Source organism: Rhinolophus ferrumequinum, chromosome 3 (assembly GCF_004115265.2).
Source record: "Rhinolophus ferrumequinum isolate MPI-CBG mRhiFer1 chromosome 3, mRhiFer1_v1.p, whole genome shotgun sequence".
Lineage (NCBI taxonomy): Eukaryota > Metazoa > Chordata > Mammalia > Chiroptera > Rhinolophidae > Rhinolophus > Rhinolophus ferrumequinum.
The window spans coordinates 26,112,088-26,129,954 of NC_046286.1; the positions used below are offsets into that span (position 1 = coordinate 26,112,088).

The following is a 17,867-nucleotide window of genomic DNA, read 5'->3' on the forward strand; positions in this document are numbered from 1 at the left end:
AGGTGTTTCAAGCACAAAGTTTACATATACTTATTTATATTTATACTTCCCTTTCATATATAAATTTTAAAATTATATACATATTTTTCTTGAATATGCTTTGATCACTTACCAATATGCCATGAGATAACTCAGTAAACCCATTACATTTGGCCTCTGTAGTAAATCATTCAGAAAGGATGTAGGGAAATAATATTCCCTCAGTTCTTGCATGTTACTAATGATTTAAGGCTTTTATGTATAAAGGTGAGTATGGATGAATGAAAATCCCTGGTTCAAATTACCATTCCTTAAATAACTAAGTTACTGGATGATCTCTGGCAAAAACCATTGCTGCTGAGGTAATTTGCTTTTAGTGGTTTCTTTGTTTGTTTGTTTTTTGCTCCCTTATAAGTAACTAGGTATTCTTGCCTTCGTGCACAAAGACTTTTGTTAAAGGTTGATGGCGTTTTTTAGAAAATGTTTAATACCTCATGGTCAATATTACAGAGTATATGGTGAGCACTTTTATATGTAATTTCAAGTCTTGCTTTTAGTTCCAGGAAAATTTAATTCAATTATGTTTTTTTATTCTGTTCTTTGCATTCATTTTCTTTTTTGAGAACTCCTATTGTACATATGGTGGATTTGCCTGTATTTCTGAAATTTGTTTTACTTTTATTTATAATTCTTTGATCAGGCTCATCATCTCTCTTTATGAAGCTCTCTTTTCCCCCAATTAAATCATTTTGAGTCTTTCTATAAGTGAGCTATTTCAATACTTCTTTCTTTTTTTAGCTTGCCAATAAGTATAAAATTACGTATTTTACTTGTTTTGTGTGCATATCCTTCTGTTTTCACTTTCATTTTGAAGCTTCACCATCTTTTTATTGAAATAACTTCCCATAAAATTTAGATAAAATCCTTTTCTGTTTGTTTATTTTTAAGTGAAATGAGATTTTCTTCACTTTTTGATATGTGGAGGAAGCATTACCACTCTCTCTTTTGTTACTTTTCTAAAGAGATAAAAAATACAGCTTCCTGCTTTCTAAGATCAGTCTTCTCAACGGGCCATTTAATTTAAATATCCCATTTATTTTGCCTTTTTTTTTTTTTTTTTTTTTTTTTCCCCTCCCTTGCTAAGTCTGGGCTATTCCCAGCAGTTTCTCTCAATGTGTGGCTCTGTCTTAGAATTTCAAGACTTCATAGGATTCAGACTTTTCTAGGAAGGAAAAGACCTTCATACGTTGAAGTGGATCCAATGACTTCATCTATGAATTAAAGTATGAAAACACCTTTAGTTTCTGTTCTTAGATTTACCTGACAAAACACTGTTATTTGGGGACTTTCCTGTTTCTATGGCACCAGACATCACACTGCCTCCTTTCTGCTTTTACCCACAAATGGTGATAGCATAAGGATCTGGTAGTTTTCATTGATTTATTCCTACCAACTTGCACTTCATTGTTTGGGGGGATAATTGTCAATTAGTTTTGGTATAGGTGTTGATTTCTTTGTGTGTGCTTTTGTTTTCTCTATCTTATTTGTACTCTATTTATTTTCTCTTTACGTATGTTACTTATTTCCTTTAATATCCACATAGGTCAAAGAAAATTTAAACTCTAAGTAGGTATGGATTTTTGTCTTTTTTTAAAAGTTACTGATGCATATCCAACACATATGAAAAGTCTTCCATATCAGAAGTACTAAGTATATGTTTTTTAATTAAAATAATGAATAGTCTAGAATAACAGATACACAGAAATTTCTAGTACACTGTAACTTAAAAAATAACTATTCACTTTTGGAAATAAGAAGCCTACTGAACAGTTTTTTTGCCCCTTTTAACGTGAAGAGAGTGAGGGATCAATTCTGGAACGCAGTGGTTTGTGTGGTGACAATGTGTTGAAGGACATTAAGTTCACAAAACCATAAGAAAATGTCGCTTGATTTTTTTGTAGTTGCAATTGAATTCAGTAAGTATTCAGCTAAAAATCAATTAGAGAAATACAGATGTAAATATAATGTATATTTTATTTTTAAATATACTGTACAACACCATAATTTTCAAAGAATACTAAGCTGAACAAGATCAAACTTGGATAAGACTTAAGGCTATTAGTAATTCTTTGAACAGGGTATTTCAATGAAAAATATTTGAGAACCAAATACCTTAAAATGTCATCTGTAAGTATGTGGACAGATCTGACCCTTATTGATTGTCGAGTTAACCAGAAAATGAACTACTTGTTTTATGTGGACTCTTTGTGCTTACATATAGTAATTGTAATATTCTTCTGGTTAGTATATGATTAGTTATGCAATGTAAAATCCCCATTTACTCTAAAGCCACTAATTTCCATATATGAGGTTGGACAATTAAATTCGCGAACTCACGACCATGCACTTACATTGGCAGCACTGTACAAACAAGGTTTCATAACCTTGGTATGTCAGTGTTTCACAGCTGTGTTCATGTGGACGTGTGGCGGTGTCTTCCTGAGTGGCGTTCTTTATTGTTGTTGCGCATGTTTGTGTGCCATTGCAAGAATGTTTGAGCTTGAATTAGAGCAATGAACAAACATTAAATTTTTTGTTAAATTTGGCAAGAGTGGAAGTGAAATCAGGGCCATGTGAGTCCAAGTTTATGGGGCTAATGTCATAAAGAAAACGGCAGTGTGGATTAAACAAATGGATTAAACGTTTCTCTGAGGGGAGAGAACAAGTCACAGATGAAGAGAGGTCAGGGTGGCCAGTAACGAGCAGAACTGATGAAAACATTGCAAAAATTCATTGAATTGTGCATCCAAATTGTCGGTTGACTCTCAGAAACATAGCAGACCAAGTAAACATTGATAGAGAAACAGGAAAATCCTAAATGAAAATCTTGGCATGAGAAAAGTGTGGGCAGAAACGGTCATGAAGCAGCTCCCTAATGAACAAAAGCAAAGGAGAATCAAAGTTTGCCAAGACCATTTGGAGAGGCAAGAAGATGTTTTATGCCATGTTATCACTGGTGATAAAACATAGGTGTACCAATACGACCCTGAAACAAAGCGTCAAAGTGCACAATGGACATCAGCCCATTCTCCACGACCAAAAAATTTCCGTCAGTCCAAATCAAGAGTCAAAACGATGTTGCTAACCTTTTTTGATATCAAAGGGATTATTCATTATGAATTTGCACCAACTGGACAAGCAGTTAACCAAGTTTACTATTTGGAACTGCTGAAAAGGCTGTGCGAAAAAGTTACATGACCTGAACTTTTCACCAACAATTCATGGCTCTTGCATAATGACAATGCACCAGCTCACACAGCACTGTCTGTGAGAGAGTTTTTAGCCAGTAAACAAATAAATGTATTGGACACCATCTGTACTCACCTGATCTCGACCCCATTGACTTCTTTCTTTACCAGAAGATAAAGGAAATATTGAAAGGAAGTTATTTTGATGACATTAGGACTTCAAGGGTAATAAGACGACAGCTTTGATGGCCATTCCAGAAAAAGAGTTCCAAAATTGCTTTGAAGGGTGGACTAGGTGATGGCTTTGGTGCATAGCTTCCCAAGGGGAGTACTTCAAAGGTGGCTGTAGTGATATTCAGCAATGAGGTATGTAGCACTTTTTCTAGGATGAGTTCACAAACTTAATTGCCAGGCTCCTATGCTTACATTTACCATATATCTTTGGTCAAACCTTCAGTCATATATTTTATCATACTTTAGGAAAAATATCAGATCATGTTTGTATGCATGTGGGTGTGTATGTGCAATATCAAACTAGAAGCACTTATTGACAGATTGTTTTGTTAAAGATACTAGCAAATAACCTGCTTAAATAATATTCAACTCTCAATTAATTGGTTTGGCAGAATGTGGAAATTTGCTTGTGAACACATGAGATAATTCAGAAGACCCTCGGCCTTAGGACATTAACAACAATATCTTCAAGATAACTAAAATTGAGAGGTAATAACTTTTTATTTTTCTCTTGTGTTTTGAAGTTACCTTCTTCAATCTACAACTAGAATTCTGTTAAGTTGTTTGAACAAACAATAAAAATGGTACTATTTTTATGTGCACATGGGTCTGGCAAATTATATCCTTAAATGAATTACACAATCCTTAAAAAAATTAACCATGGTCACAAATTATTGTATAATTCCACTAAGTATGGGTAACAGTCCCTAAAATTTTAGAAATTTTATTTAATAATTACCTAAACTTAATTTTTGATAGCAGATATTATACTTTAAGAATGTTAATAATATAAAAAGTTCATAACCAAGTTTTAGTAACAGGTACAATAAAATATTAGGAATGGCAATAATTACTTATTTGTCAACATTAATATGAACAACTGGCATATATTAATTGATATTGGAGGGAGAGGAGTTTTTTTGGTTTGATTTTCAACATGGATGATGTATAGCACTGAAGAAAATCTTCAAATAACTTTTTGTATATGGCCAATTTATCTAACATCCTTGGTATGAAACTGTTTTACAAAATGTATCATGTATTTTCTCATTGAATAAACTATGCCTATCATCTACTATAATGACCAAAATATTTGTAAATAAGTAAAATTATGAGGAAACATAATTAAGTTTAGAAATTAATTTGTAACACCCATGAAAGACATTCTCCAGATTATCTAATATGTCTATCTTTCATTACATAAAATAGCTGAGTGAGTCATCTGCATTCAGTACTACTAGCGCAGCACAAAGGAGAAAAAGTTCAGAAATCTAAGCAGCAAAGATAAATTAGAAGTATGGCATATTATTAATAATAGACTTGTGGATTTTCTTAATAAATCAATCTCTAGTATTTCCCTTGGTAAAGCAATTAGATAAAATATGTAACACACGGATTATAATGACATACATAAAATTCTATTAATGTCACACATAAGTTTTGCATTTTTATTTTAAGTTAATGTGCATATGTAGATATAATATCTTTACCAAGAAATAAAATTCTTTGAGTAAGAGAAAAACAGATACTGACATCTGAAATAAGCCCCCCACCTTCCTTTAGAGGAAGACTCCTTAGAGTCCCAGCAAAATCATATACATTGAACTTAATAACTAGAGTTTAATTTTACAGTAGAGGATAAAAGAAAAGAGATGGCAGTACTTTTTTTTTTTCTTTTTTTTAGGAATAGCCAAAAAGCGATTCACCACTAAACTGTCAGAGCAGAAAAATGGAAAATCTGCTTTAACATCAGATGCGAGGGAGGAGATGAAGACTTTTAATATCACCACTCCGGTGCACCAGCAATAAAACAGGGATCTTGCAGCATCTGTTGAAAGTCTGATGTAATTCTTTGGTGACTATTCCCTTAGAACAATATAATTTTCTAAAGTATCAACCCCAGAGTGTGCAATTCTTCAGAGAAGGTTAAATTTTCCTCTCAGTTATAGCGTTTGAAAATGCCACTGCTAATTACATGGAAATATTAGATACTTCATGAATCAATTTGGTAGAACTATTTAAATTGATGCAGATGGCTTCATTTATCTAACAAATCTAATCTTTCTGAATAGGGAATCAGAATCCCAGTTTGCTTCTGAACTCTGGTTTCTTAATTTAAGGCATTGCTGGAAAAATGTTCTCTCAAACCTTAATGTAGAAATGATTATCTGCAGAATGAAAAATGAATTACTAACAAAAGAGTCTTTCATAGAACTAATAGATGTTACTAATGTCAAGTAAATCATACCCCCCTCCAAAAAAAAAAAAGGAGAGAGGGAGAGAATAAATATACAACAAATATATTAGGAGTACTTCCCTAACTTTCTAAATGTGTAGCCCCATGATAAATACACTCATGAAAAAGATGACATAAAGACCCTGCGCTTTAACTTTTGATGAGTAATTCCAAAATTCTCTGTTGTGAAGTCATGCACCCATACTTAGATTTACATACAGAGGGTGCCAAAAACAATGTATATATTTTAAGAAAGGAAAACATTTTACTAAAGTTGTTGTACTCAATATATACTAATAATAAAAGATGAATACAAGTCATGTGTATACATTTTTTTGGCACCCCTGGTATGAACCTTATTATTAAATAAAGTGTGAATAAAACTTTTAAATCTAAAATGTATAAAAATTTTGAAAATATTAACTTCAAGACAAAGTAGGATATGTCTGTTCTTTGCTTACTATCTTATTCGTTACTGTTTGTGCTCTCGGATTGGTAGGGATGATTGCTGAGTTTTATTTAAGTAAATATGATATTGGTGGAGCTACTGAAGAAATAAACATTTTTCACACATTTCAGTCATATTCAGTAATTGGGGTGGGTTGGTGGTAGAAGAGGGAAGAGGGGGTCAAAAATATGGTGATGAAGAACTGACTCTGGGTGGTGAACACACAATGTGATATATAGATGATGTAATACAGAATTGTACACCTGAAACCTATGTAACTTTACTAACTAATGTCATCTCAATAAATTTAAAATTTTAAAAATAAATAAAAAATTAATAAATTAAAAATATATAAATGTTATTCAGGATTCAAAAGCTGGAAAAATTATTCTGATTTTTAAAATACTTTAGCTTTAATTTTTTCTAAAAGTTAGATGAAAAGAAGAAATTAAGAAAGACTGGAAAAACACACTGCATAAAAGTGCCACATGACAGATATAAAGTATTTTTCAAAATATGCAAAACTTACAAAAGGAATACAGCAAGCCTACTATAAGAAAAAAAGAAAAGCAAATACAGTGCATTATTAGCTTAGAAATGTGAACATTAAAGCATTTGGAGACATTCCAAATTCTCTAAATCAAGGACCACATTTTGTTTGCCTTTTTTTTTTTTTAACTCCTTAGTGATGCTAGAATTGTAAACTTTAACAATTAAATACCTCTGAAGCCTAGGTATTTTCTCAAATTTAGATATTAAGTAAAAAGTGCATAAAACAGTTTCCTGCATTGACATTTGGTATGCTTGCTTCTTGACTAGATGAAGTGCTGGGAACAAGCAGTAGTGGACAACTGGGGGCATAGTTCACAGAGAATGCCTCGTGAATGCATCCCTGGAAGTGTACAAAACATTGTCTGGGCTATGAAAAGTCAAGTGGGGCGATCAGTTGGGTTCATAGCAAAACACATAAAATTTCATTTGTATCCTGGGCATTTCATTTTCCTCAGTCATTTTGATTTCACTCTGGGTGAACCAATACACAGAGAAAGCAAAAGTGAACTCAGTAATACTATTCGTTAGGCTGAGAAGCTGGTGATTTATTTTTCTTTCTGTGGGCTCTGGTCAGCATCATTAACTATCGCCAGAAAACAGACCTCTCTGCTTTTTATCAAGAGTTGTCAAGAGCTCAATACATTTTCAAGTATTCATGACAACTCTCCTCAGCCACAGAATAATTCAGGTATGTAACTGAGAAAACTTTCAACTTTTAAATGACTTGTGAAGTTAAGTAATAAAGAGACAACAGAATACTAAACCAAATAAACATCAGTACAACTAATGAAATTCAGAATCCAAATTAGCACTGATAATGTACTTGAGTTAAGTGCAGGGTTTTTCTCTTTAGCATTCCCACTCTGGGCCCATTATCCTCTTAACTACCTGAATTCTGGTATCTCGAAATTCCCTAAGCTGTATTAGAACAAGCTGTCCAAGTTTCTCCTCAAAGAACATGGTTTATATTGGGGTCAAGTTTCAACAATTTAAAGCAAACATTTAACAGCATCTTTCTAAAAACATACAAATAACAACTTTTTCAACAAATGCTTTTCAAAGAGATTAAATATCATTATTATTTGACATTTTAGATAACAATTCCCACTCGGTTTGACACTAAATTTACCCATAAAATGTAAAATGTATTATGTCTTACAATGACCAAAATAAAGCTATTTAGGAAATGTTCATTTCTAATACCCAATTCTATTAATATTATATTCAGATAGGTTAATTGCTTTGGTTACGGGGCATGTGACAATGAAAAGAGAGCATCGAATGTAAAAAATAATAATAATAAAGCAAACATTAATATTTTTAAAAATATATAGTGAGCGAGATAGGCCCCTAAATATGTAAAATGTATTATACATGTAGTACTAAATAATATAAAATATACTAATAATATACAAATGTACTGAATCACTATGGGATTCTGCTTAGAAATTCTTTCCTAATATAGGAAACTGGTAAAAAAGAAATAATGTCAATGGGTACAGATATTGTAGGTAGTCTTGATGGTGTATATATTCCATAACTTGATCGCATATCTAAATTCCACAATCTATAAGAAATACAAGAAATGATTGATAAAGTGACAAACTTAATTCATGTTCTCAGCACAAAAATGCCATATGGTCCTTTCTTGACTAAGACAAATCTTCAACAATCCGATTTGGTCAAAAAGAAGGACTAATTTAAACAAATGTCCCCATTGTGGTCTGGGGCAGTACTTTCGGTATGGTACGATTTACTTCCCCTTCTGGGATCCATCTAACTTTCCTGATAAAATGTCGGAGTACTTGCTTTGTCAGGTTGTAATAAAAGAAGGCTAACAAAGAAATTAGAATTACCTACCCAATTAACCTTGAATATGTGACATTAAACCAGACATTCAAAGGTGCAAAGACCTTAAACCAGCTTCATGACTAGCCTAATACTTTTTAACTAGAATGTTCTATTTTTGGTGTCTAGTGTCTCATAAAATGCCTCCACCCAGAAGACATCTTTGAGTTGCCTTTCTTGGAAGCCTTACCCTTACTGGGAACTTTGAAATAAAAATCTGGCATGTGCTTCAATCATTTGATTTGAGAATAGGCTTGATCAAATTGAAAATAACTTGTAAGGAATAAAGCCAAAAAAAAAAAAAAAAAAAAAAAAAACACAAAAAACCAAACACAAAAAACCAAAGAAAACCCCAGAAAATATCCAAGTCTGTAGTAATTGCCATGAGAGGGCAGCAGATATGCAAGAAAATGAGTCTAGCATTTGGAAAATTGCTAACAATGTTGAGAACCATTTAATCTTATATATCAAGTGTTCCACTCATCTAGTGTTGCATAACTCACCATGCCACACTTAGTTGCCTAAAATAACCATTTTATTATTGTGCATAAGTTCTGTGGGTGAGAGATTTAGACAGAGTACAGTGGGCATAACTTGCATCTGCTCCCTGAGTCCGGAGATGCAGATAGAATTCAAGCTGCCGGTGACCACTCAAACGGGTACAGGCTCGTAACATCTGGAAAGCTCTCTACTTGCATGTGTAGTGCCTGCACTAGCATGACTCAAAATCTGGGCTCAACTGCGACTTCCCACTGGTACCTATATGAGGCTTCTCCATATAACTTTGACCTCCTTTCAGAGGCAACCTCAGGATTGTCAGAAGCAGTTTAAGGCAGTGTAGAGCTGCAAGAGATAGTGTGCTTGCAAGTGAGGCAGAAGGTGCACTGTGTCTTCCAACCAACCCTAAGAAGTCATGAAACAGCACCTCCCTTGCAGTCTATCTGTGATAAGCAAGTCATTGAAACTATCCAGATTCAAGGGGAAGAGAATTAGACCCTATTCAACTATTTCTTAAAAAAAAAAAAAGTCAAAGAATTTACAGCCATCTTTAAAACTGCCACAGAATGAAGAATTTAAAATATTTCCAAGGCATACATGGTCCCTTTCTATATTGATTGTATCTCACTTGAATTTTGGTTGTAATATTTTGGGTGAAAAATATAGCTCAGGACAAAAAGAGAGAAGCCTTCCTCAGTAGTAGAAATGAAATACACTGTTTCTATTCTGATTTATAAAATGTAAAATGCCTAGAAATTTCTGTCTTCATACATTCTATTTGTAATACTTCGATATATAAAAATTCCCTGCAACATGGTATGAGATAGCTTGATTCTGTGATTCCCTCATTTTACTCATCGTGGAAAACCAAGGTGCAGTGTAAATACTGAGTGACAAGTGAAAATGGAGGAAAAATTACTATACTAGCAATATTAAAATATATATTTTTGTAAATAAATCAGCCTTGGTTTATGGCTGAGACATAGATCCTTGAAAGTTTCCAAACAGCAAATCTTAAGTACAAAAAATTAAAATAAATACATATACTATGAATAAAATTAGACTAGAGGAAATTAATGATTTCAAATTATATATAACTTTGATTCACAATACATAAAAAGTGCTAATTCATGATTTGTAACTGAAACATATGAAGAATGGATTTATGGCTTTATTTTTTTTTTTTTATTCTAAGATGAAAGCACAGCATAGAGAATGACAAATTATACATAAAAGGGTTGGTGATGCTAAGGTGAAAAATGATTTCTCACAATACCATGATATATTTCACTCTCAACTCAAACCTAATTATTTTAATTGCTCACCCCAAATATATCATAGGTTGAAATAACCTTGCATTGGTTCACCATCAAAACATAGGTTTCATTGTGTCCTCATAAAAAATGTATTTGTAATGAAATGTTCCTTATCGCATGTGCTACTGTTCAGGTGTGACCTATTAGTCTGTTACTCTAATTTTTCAGAATTCAGATCAGAGAAACAGAAGAATGCAATGAATAAATCAAAAATAAAATCTCACCTATCTGTAATTTATGTTATACTCCTTGTTCTTTGAGTGATATTTAAGCAAAGTATTATGCTTATTCCTCTATCTCTGGAAGTCAAGATAGGTTAGGCAATCTTTCCTGAAGGAGGGAAAGTTAAGAAACAAATATTTTTGATCTGCTGAGCAGTTTATTAAGGACAAAGCTAAAATTAAAATCAGTGTCTAGGCTGTTGACGTTTTGGGATTACAAATTGCTTTGTTGTTAGGGATATTTAAAAATGGAAACGGGAGTCTATGTAACCAATCCCTGCCTGACTGACAAGCAGTGAGCATGGCCTTGCCCCTTCAGGATCTGAGAGACTCCCCTGCTGTTTGATGTGAGGCACAGCCCAGAAGCCAAATGAGAAAAGGATGACTGGTGTGGGATTCACACTCGCTTTGCCCACCAGGCAGCTGCATTACTTTGAAGGTTTTTAGCTGATTTTATTCTTGATGAAAATCAATCTTGCCATGAAATCAGAAAGGATTTACTAAAGTAGCCATCACCAAATACAGAAGGTATATTATGATACAGAAACTGCACATATTATTAGCACATCAAAGAGGAAAAGGCTTGCCTTGAGAATTATCACACATTTTCAAATAAAATGCCACCAAATAGCACTTCACTTTTAACATATATTTAACTCACTAGTATGTTTTAAACCTACATGCCATAATTTCAACCAAGCTTATTAATAGAAGTGACAAAATACCTTTCCTTACAACATGATTTATTTAACACGGCCATCTGTGATTTTCATTTAAGGACAACACCCATAAGTAGGCAAGAAATTGGTGTTCATGATTTCCTGCTATTACTTTCCTGTTTTCTGGGCATGTTCAACACTTGACTGGTTTTCTCTAACCTCTCTAACCTTTTTTCTTGGAGATAGTATAGTCATTCCTAACTTTCTTCAAAGATAAGGCTGTAGAACCACTATTTTCTCTGTTTTCCTTCACCAGTCTTGGCCATCAGCATCATTGAAAACAGCAACACTCTATCTGAATGTCCAGCAAGTTATCCCTGAAGAAACCTCAGAACAAGTGCTAGTGAAGCCAACAGATGCATGGTTATTTAGAACCAGCTGGCCATATGGTGCATGAAGAACTTAGACTTGAAAGAAATTTCTAAACTGCCAGTTAAATTCCTGAGGTATTTTGAAATACTGCAAATATCCTGTATATTTTACTTTCTAGATTTCTCTAAAAATACTTTGTATCAACACAATCGAAAAGTTAACTTCTGTTCAAGAATTCCCACATCTCCAATAAGGGACTAATATCTAAAATATATAAGGAACTCATACAACTCAACACCAAAAAGCAAACAATCCAATTAAAAAATGGGCAGAGGACCTGAATAGACATCTCTCCAAAGAGGACATGCAGATGGCCAACTGACATATGAAAAGATGTTCAACATCACTAATCCTCAGAAGAATGCAAATAAAAACCCCAATGAGACATCACCTCACACCAGTTAGTTAGAATGGCTATCATCAAGACAAATAGTAACAAGTGTTGGAGAGGCTGTGGAGAAAAAGGAACCCTCATACACTGTTGGTGGGAATGCAGATTGGTACAGCCTCTATGGAAAGCAGTGTGGAGGTTCCTCAAAAAATTAAGAATAGAATTGCCATATGACCCAGCAATCCCTCTTCTTAGTATATGAGTATACCCAAAAAATCTGAAAACATTTTTCCAAAAAGGTATGTGTGCTCCAATGTTCACTGCAACTTTGTTTATGATGGCCAAGACATAGAAACAACCAAAGTGTTCTTCAATAGATGATTGAATAAACTTGTGGTATATATACACAATGAAATACTACTCTGCTGTAAGAAAAGATGAAATAGTGCCATTTGTAATAACATGGATGGAACTTGAGATTACTAAGCTAAACGAAATAAGTTGGATAGAAAAAGTGGAGAACCATTAAGATTTCACTGATATGTGGGATATAAAACTGAAAGCAACAAAGGAACAAGACAAACAAATAAAAATCAAAAGTTCATAGACACAGGCAACAGTTTAGTGGTTACCAGAGAGTAAGGGGGAGGAGGGTGGTAGATGAGGTTAAATGGGGTCAAGTATATGGTGATGGAAGGAGAACTGACTCTGGGTGTTGAGCACACCATGTATTACAGAATTGTACACCTAAAATCTATGTAACTTTACTAACCATTGTCACCCCAATAAACTTTAATTAAAAAAAAAAAGAATTCCTAGATGCTTTTAGGTAGAATATGAGTTCATATAGTCTAGGATCAAAACAATATGGGAATGAAATCATGACTATAAGGTATGATTTTGCTACCAGTGTTACCTTAGATATTACTATATTTTATTTTGTTTTGCTTTTGGTTTTCTTTCCTTACTTATAGAGTTATTGGCTAGCTGTAACTAAATAAAAAGAATGTTTACTTACCACCATCAGAAAGAAAAAATCCCAAATAAAAACATTAAATTTGGGCCAGCCCAGTGGCTCAGGTGGTTGGAGCTCCATGCTCCTAACACCGAAGGCTGCTGGTTCGCTTCCCATATGGGCCAGTGGGCTCTCAACCACAAGGTTACCAGTTCGACTCCCTCAAGGGATGGTGGGCTGTGCTCCCTGCAACTAACAACAGAAACTGGACCTGGATCTGATCTGCACCCTCCATAACTAAGATTGAAAGGACAGCAACTCAACTTGGAAAAAATCCTGGAAGTACACACTGTTCCCCAATAAAGTCCTGTTCCCCTTCCCCCACACAAATACATAGACATCCACATGGACATACAGCATAATTATATAAGGGAGAGATTGGTGGTAAATATAAATTTGGGGTTTAGAAGCACAGAGGTGGTATAAGATCATGAAGGGAAGAAAGAGTCTGAAGAGTAAGCCCTGAGGTTGAAGGTCTGGAAGAGGAAAGGAGCTAGTCAGGAGGACTGAGGTGGAGAACGATGAAACATGGATGAGAACAACTGATTGCAAATAACTTTGCAGTGAGTTTTGCTATAAAGGTAAGCAAATAAATCAGGTGGTAGCTAAATTGGAATATATAGAGTTATAAGCAAAGATTGGCAAGAAGGTGGTTATTTTTAAAATTATATACAGTAGAGAGTAACCAAAAGTTACCCAAAATAGAAGACTACTAAGAAGCATCCCTTTTGCTACTTATAGAATTGACTATCGATCCATTCTAAAAAGCACCCATATAGAAAGTCTTCCTCAAATTCCACCTATAGACTTAGTATAATGAAGGTAAAATATTTTATGTATGCACCATTCATCAGTTCTGTGACATATCTCACTATACATTTCTTCATTTAAGATGTCAGAAAAGTATGGCCTAGTCAAACGATACTACCATCACACATCCACCCTTTCTCAATGAATCTTAAAAGATCCTTTATGAATAAAACCCTATAAATAGTTGTTATTCTTCCAAAGCACTGAATTCAAACACAGAGAAAATTGGTATCATTTTATAAAGTGGGAAAATGATATAGTTCAGATGTGAAATAAATCATTTCAAACATCAAAGTTGATATATTTCTTAGCTTTTTGGTCTTTGAGGGTCAGGTGAGTTGCCTAATACCACTGAAATATTTCAAAAAATAAGTGGAATTCCCTTAGATTTTCAGATAAGTATTTACAATTGCTTCAGGTAAGAAGATAAAAGTGAAATAGAGAAGAAAGATAAAATGAGAGAAGGATATAATGGATATGATTTGGTGATACAGTTGAAGAAAGAAAAAGGATCCAATCAGGGAATTAAAGAAAATGAACATCGACATGTAGAAACATTTCACAGACGACACTCAAGAAAAAGATTTGACAGAAACGTACATAAAGGACTAAAGGGAATAAAAATACAGAATTAAGATGTTCTGAAAAAAAGCCAATAACTGATTTTTTATGAAAATAGAGGAGACATCAGAAAGCATAATAGAGTGGTCCCAGAAGGTGAAGTTCATAGCATGTGATGGGAGCACAGTTGAGATGTGCTTGTACATTTGGCCGTCAGTGGTACAGGTAACCTACTGTATGTTTTAAATATCAAATTCAAAGTTCAGTACCTTTGCTTTATCTCTCATTGATCCTTTGCCCAGGATAGACATTTTAGCACCTGTTTCTTCCTGTAGCCTCTTCAAGGAGTTTCCTCTTGGTCCAAGCAATTTCCCCACAAAATTGAACTAGGAAACAAAATCGATAGAATGTCTGTTTTAAGGTAGAGAAAAGTAATAATTTGCATCAAGGGTAATTGATGGGTTACTGGTTTTTCAAACTATCTCTGAGAAGACTTGACACACACACACACACACACACACACACACACACACACACACACGAGAAACCATTTCAGCCCTCTAAACTGGTATCCATTTTAAAAGGGATGCCCCTTCCGAAACACATGTCAAAATTACTAGTATGTTAAACTTACCATTTAGTATTATTAAATAAATAAATCACTTCTTTAACAAAGAAATTAGGGAGAAAAACTACGGTTTACAAAATTTCTAAAGGCTTTTTTTCTCTAATCAAATTATGAAAATAAGAAATAATTTTAACATGTCTATGCACTTTCAAAATTGCAAGAAGTTTATATTTTAAGCTGATTTTTAAAATAAAATTTAAAATTCATGTTTGTTAAGTATTGTTTGTGCCTATAGCAATCTATTGAAAATTTCATGACTGGGAAAACAGAGATTCAACTTCTCTTCTATCTTACGTTTTCCATGTTAAAGAGTTGTTCTTAGGATCAGCAAATTAAAAATGTGGACACTAAAAGAAAAGTTTAAAATACTACAGAGAGAGCACACATACAAAACAGTTTGTCTAAATAAAAACTTCTGGGGGCTCTATCCAATTTGTTTATTCGTCCTGAAACATGGTTATAAACAGTTATCAGAGTTATAAACATGTTATCTACTAAAAGGAACATTGCCAAACCAAATCATTCAGATAATCATTCATTGATTGATTTAAAAAAAATACACAGGGCTTAGAACGCATCAAAAATATGTTGTGGGCATGAAGAACAAACATAAATAAAATTAAGTGAGTGCCTTCTAAATCAGAGATTCCCCCTCCCTTTTTAAATCCAATGTCTTACAGTAAGAACTATATCATATTTAATAGTGAGAAACTAACTGCTTTTCCCCTAAGTTCAGGATAAAAATGATATCGGCTCTAACCACATCTATTCAATGTTGTACTGGAGTGTGGATTATGTACGTATAAGCAAATAAATAAATGGAATAATATAAAGTTCAGAAAGACCACACTTAAATGGTTCAGTTGATTTTCAACAAATGTGCCAAAGCAATAAAGTTGAAAAGTAAAGTCTTTTAAACAAATGGTGCTAGAATAATGGGATATTCATATGCACAAAACAAAAACTATTTTATGCCCTACCTCACATTTAAGCAAACCTTATTTTGAGATCTAGCATAGATCTAAATGTAAAAGCTAAAATCATAAAGATTCTAGGGAGAAAGCATACAAAAATGTCTTTGCAAACTTACGCTGGGAAAGGTTACTTAACTAGGAAGCAGAGCACTCACTAAAACTTTTGCTGGTCTAAACCATTATGAAATTGAATAGACACGCCACAGAGTGGGAGAAAATACTCCCCGTGAATACATCTGAAAAATGACTGGTATCTAAAATCTACAAAAAACTCCACCAAGTCAATAATTAATCACACACATACACATCAGAATTGCTAGAACTAAAACAAAAGACCAAATATCGATGAGGATGTGGAACTACTGGAGCAATCACTGTTGTCAGTATAAAGTGAAACAACTAGTTTGGAAAGAAGATTGACAGTTATTCATTAACTTAAACATGAGCCCCAGTATGACCTAGCAATTCTGAACATAAGTGCTTAACCAAAATAAAATCCAATGGTCACAAAATGATTTGCACAAGAACGTGCATGACACGTTATTTAAAATCACCATTTCTCCAGAAATAAACCAATGCCCTCCCAAGAAGAATAAACAAGTTTATACACAAATGGAAATGAATTAGTCTCTGATTGACACAAAAGCATGAATATCTCACATGCTTTTGTGAAAGAAGCCAGATACAAAAGAGTACGTTGTGTTTGATTCCATTAATACAAAATTCTAGAGGCAAAAATAATATATGATGTTAGAATTCATAACAGTGGTTTCCTATTGAGAAAAGAAGCTGGGGTTGAACTGGCTGTTAAGTGGCATGCAGGAAATACCTGAGGTGATGAAATTGTTCTATATTTTGCTGAAAGTATAGTATATTTTTGTCAAAACTCATCAAGCTCTACACTTAATACCTATTCATTTCACTGTATGTAAGTAGTATATCAATTAAGAATGGGAAAAAAAGGAATTAGAAAGTTTAAAATGCTTATAAATATTTTAATATATCATAATGAAATGCCCTACAATGAAATACTAGTCCCAGGCAGTTGTACAAAGGAATCTCACAGACTATATCATTCCATACAGACTATTCCAGAGAAAATGGGAGGAAGTCCCTAACTCATTTTAGCAGGCTAGTATAAACTTGACACCAAAGAAAAGGGAATTTATACAGTAAAGCCATTCATGAAACTAATCCCACTCAACAAAATAGTCACAAAACCAAATCCTGCTGTATATGCTAAAAATACATTATGATTGAATTGTGTTTGTCACAGGTACACAGGTGATTTAAGATCTATAATCCCCAACTGTAATTCGCCTATAACAAATTAATGGAGAAAAAAGTTAATGTTTGATTTGAACAGAAAATAATTTGGTAAAATTCAAATTCAATCATTATAAAACTCACATCATCTGAAAAACGAAGAAAACTTCCTCAACCCAATAGAAGATTTGTACTCAAAACCAGAATAATGGCCCCTTAAAGATGTTTATGGCTTAAAACCCAAGATCTCTAGATATGTTACCCTACAAATATGACTTTGCAAATGTGATTAAATTAGGAATCTTGAGATGATGGCATTATCCTGGATTATCCAGGTATGCCCAGTGTCCACATAAGTGAAAGAAGGGGGCAGCAGAATCAGAAGTTGGAGGGATACAATTGCTGGTTTTGAAGATGTAAGCCATGAACTAAAGAATAAGGGCAGCTTCTAGAAACTGAAAAAGTCAAGGAAAAGATTCTTCCTCAGGGCCTCCAGAAGGAATGCAGCCTTAATGACAACTTAATTTTAGCCCATAAGAACCATTTCAGAATTCTGACCTCTGTAAATGTAAAATAATAAATTTGTTGTGCTTTAAGCCACCAAGTTTGTG

At 33.6% G+C, this 17,867-nt stretch overlaps 1 protein-coding gene across 2 annotated transcripts in view; it reads right to left on the minus strand.

Annotated features, from left to right (window-relative positions):
- The window catches only part of KHDRBS2 (KH RNA binding domain containing, signal transduction associated 2), a 518,678-nt gene that overhangs the window by 330,225 nt on the left and 170,586 nt on the right, over nt 1-17,867 (minus strand). For both annotated transcript variants that reach the window (XR_004421664.1, XM_033093385.1), the window contains exon 3: nt 14,658-14,774. Coding sequence is in view for 1 of the 2 variants with exons in the window: in XM_033093385.1 (XP_032949276.1) it covers nt 14,658-14,774 (117 nt within the window). In the remaining variant the exon portion in view is untranslated. The remainder of the gene's footprint in view (nt 1-14,657; nt 14,775-17,867) is intronic.